This window comes from Acanthisitta chloris, unplaced genomic scaffold (assembly GCF_000695815.1).
Source record: "Acanthisitta chloris isolate BGI_N310 unplaced genomic scaffold, ASM69581v1 scaffold34531, whole genome shotgun sequence".
NCBI lineage: Eukaryota > Metazoa > Chordata > Aves > Passeriformes > Acanthisittidae > Acanthisitta > Acanthisitta chloris.
The window spans coordinates 355-2580 of record NW_008658259.1 but is presented as its reverse complement, the minus strand read 5'-3'; the positions used below and the strand labels follow the sequence as shown (position 1 = coordinate 2580).

The following is a 2226-nucleotide window of genomic DNA, read 5'->3' as shown; positions in this document are numbered from 1 at the left end:
GGCTGCAGGCGAGTGCGGAGTGCTGCTGGCACTGCTGGTGCTGCTGGCGTTACCGGAGACGTTGGGAAGGGAGGTGGTTGGCTCCATGCTGGCCCAGCGCTTCAGGCAGATGAAGCCCCATGGGGCTTCCCCCCACCCTGCTCACCAGCCCCGCTGCGTCTGTAGGCACAGCCCCAGCATGGCTGAGTCCCCGGGAGTCGTCCTGGCCACCACTGCTCCTGCACTGACCCGGTCTGGCGGCGAGGCAGAGGTTGTCCTGGCCCGGTGGTCCCCAGCAGGGCATGCGGGACGGCGGGGGGGGGGGGAGCACAGAGAGGCTCCCACGGCAGCGCTGCTGGCTCTGCTGGTCCCAGTCTCGGAGGAGGGCGGGTGGGAAGGAGGGAGGGCGGGAAGGATGGGCCGATATCACTGGCAGAAGCCCAAACATCTGTGGGCAGTGGGAGAAGTTGTTATTACCAACACTTAAAGGGCTCTCTCCAGGATCACCGCGGCAGGAGGGCTTCTGCCATGGGTGCCAGGGTGTTCTGGGCACCAGGGGCACTGCCCAGCTATGCCAGGTCAACATCCTGCTGATCCCCCAGCCTGGCAGCACTGCAGCACCCCAGCACCTCACTGTCTGCCCCATGCTGTGCCTCGCTCACTCACCACCGCCGTGGCACAGAGTGGGGCAGCACAGCCCCTGCCAGCACAGCCCTCTGGGGACAAAGTGGGTGGAAGATGCTGCCTGTGACACCTTGGCTGGCTACAGACCACAGGGTTTAGTTGTGGCATCATCAGTGTGTGCCCCATGGTATCAGAAGTGCATTGGTGTGTCCCCAGCAGTGGGCACCTGTCTGGGGCCAGGCTGAGCAGTGGTGGCACATGGACACGGGTGGATGGTGGGTGTCTGGGACCTGTGGCCACAGCTGTCTCCCTAGGGTTTGCAGAGGCAGAAGCTGAAGAGACATACACCCAGAGCATAGGCATTCAGCCTTTATTAGACACCAGCTGAGCAGGGACAGCAGAAACCGATGGCCACAGGAGCAGCAGCCCAGGTGTCAGTGCCAGCTAGAGCCGCGTGGCACCATGTGGGGGCAGGCGAGGGGAGCCCACCCGGATGGTGGGGCTGGGCATCTCCTCGGGGTAGGAGAGCGCAGGGTTGTCCAGCCCCAGCCTGGCCTTGTCGTGGGGAGGACCCTCGTGCTCCTCCCAGCCCTCGGGGCTGCGGCAGCGGTCGGTGCAGCAGAGGGTGGCCTGGGTGATGACCCGGTCAAGGGGCTGCAGCGAGTGCATCCAGGCAGGGAGGAAGTCCCAGGTCTGCAGCCACTTGGGCAGGCGCCCAGGGCTGTGCGCCTGCAGTGCATTCACCAGCCCCACGAAGAAGAGGAGGCCGAGGAAAGGTGCACCCACCCCCACCAGTACCCTCCAACCCGCCATGGAGATGCCAAAGATGAGGGAGGGCAGCAGGAGGAAGCAGACGATGAGGTACAGCACGGCGAACCAGCGGTACTTGGCTGTGCGCTCCCCCAGCGCCTTGGCCATGCGGATGGGCAGGCGGGTGAAGGGCAGTGGGTACCACAGCAGGATGCCAGAGATGTTGAAGAAGAAGTGGCAGAGAGCAATCTGCAGGGACAGCATCCCCATCAGGCTGGGCACGTGGGCTTCTCCTAGCACATGCCCTGCTTGGTGCCCACAGCCAGCCCAGCCATGGCACTGGGCTGCCCATACCTGGAAGGAGCTGGCCAGCTTGTCCCCTGGGCTGGCCAGGGCAGCCAGGATGGCAGTGGTGGTGGTGCCAATGTTGGAGCCCAGGGTCAGTGGGTAGGCACGCTCAATGCTGATCACCCCCAGGCCTGTGAGACAGACATTCCATCCCATCCCATCGCTCCCTACCCATCCCATCCCATCGCTCCCTGCCAGTGCCATCTCTGTGCCTCCTTCGGAGGCACAGCTCCTCCTGTCCCCCTGAGTACTCTAGCACCCACAGACCATCACAGTAGGGACCAGCACATGACAGGGGACCAGGCATGGCCGGGACTCACCAATCAGGGGTGTGATGGCCGAGGTGAAGACAGAGCTGCTCTGCACCACGAAGGTCATCCCAGCACCCACCACCATGGCGAAGTACCCGGTGAGCCAGCTGAGCGGGTGTGGGAGGTCTGCCACAGCATGGCCATGGGTATGGACGCAAGCATGGACATGGGCATGGACACATCAGCTAGGAGCAACTCAGAGCTCCTACATGGT

At 64.1% G+C, this 2226-nt stretch overlaps 1 protein-coding gene across 1 annotated transcript in view; it reads right to left on the bottom strand.

Annotated features, from left to right (window-relative positions):
* Window positions 1-1038: 1038 nt before the first annotated feature.
* Window positions 1039-2226, bottom strand: part of LOC103812034 (sodium-dependent phosphate transport protein 2A-like) — a gene marked incomplete at its 5' end in the record, with an annotated part of 1535 nt that continues 347 nt past the window's right edge. The window contains 3 exons of the mRNA XM_009085038.1: window positions 1039-1602; window positions 1708-1832; window positions 2022-2138. Of these exons, the coding sequence (XP_009083286.1) occupies window positions 1048-1602; window positions 1708-1832; window positions 2022-2138 (797 nt within the window). The remainder of the gene's footprint in view (window positions 1603-1707; window positions 1833-2021; window positions 2139-2226) is intronic.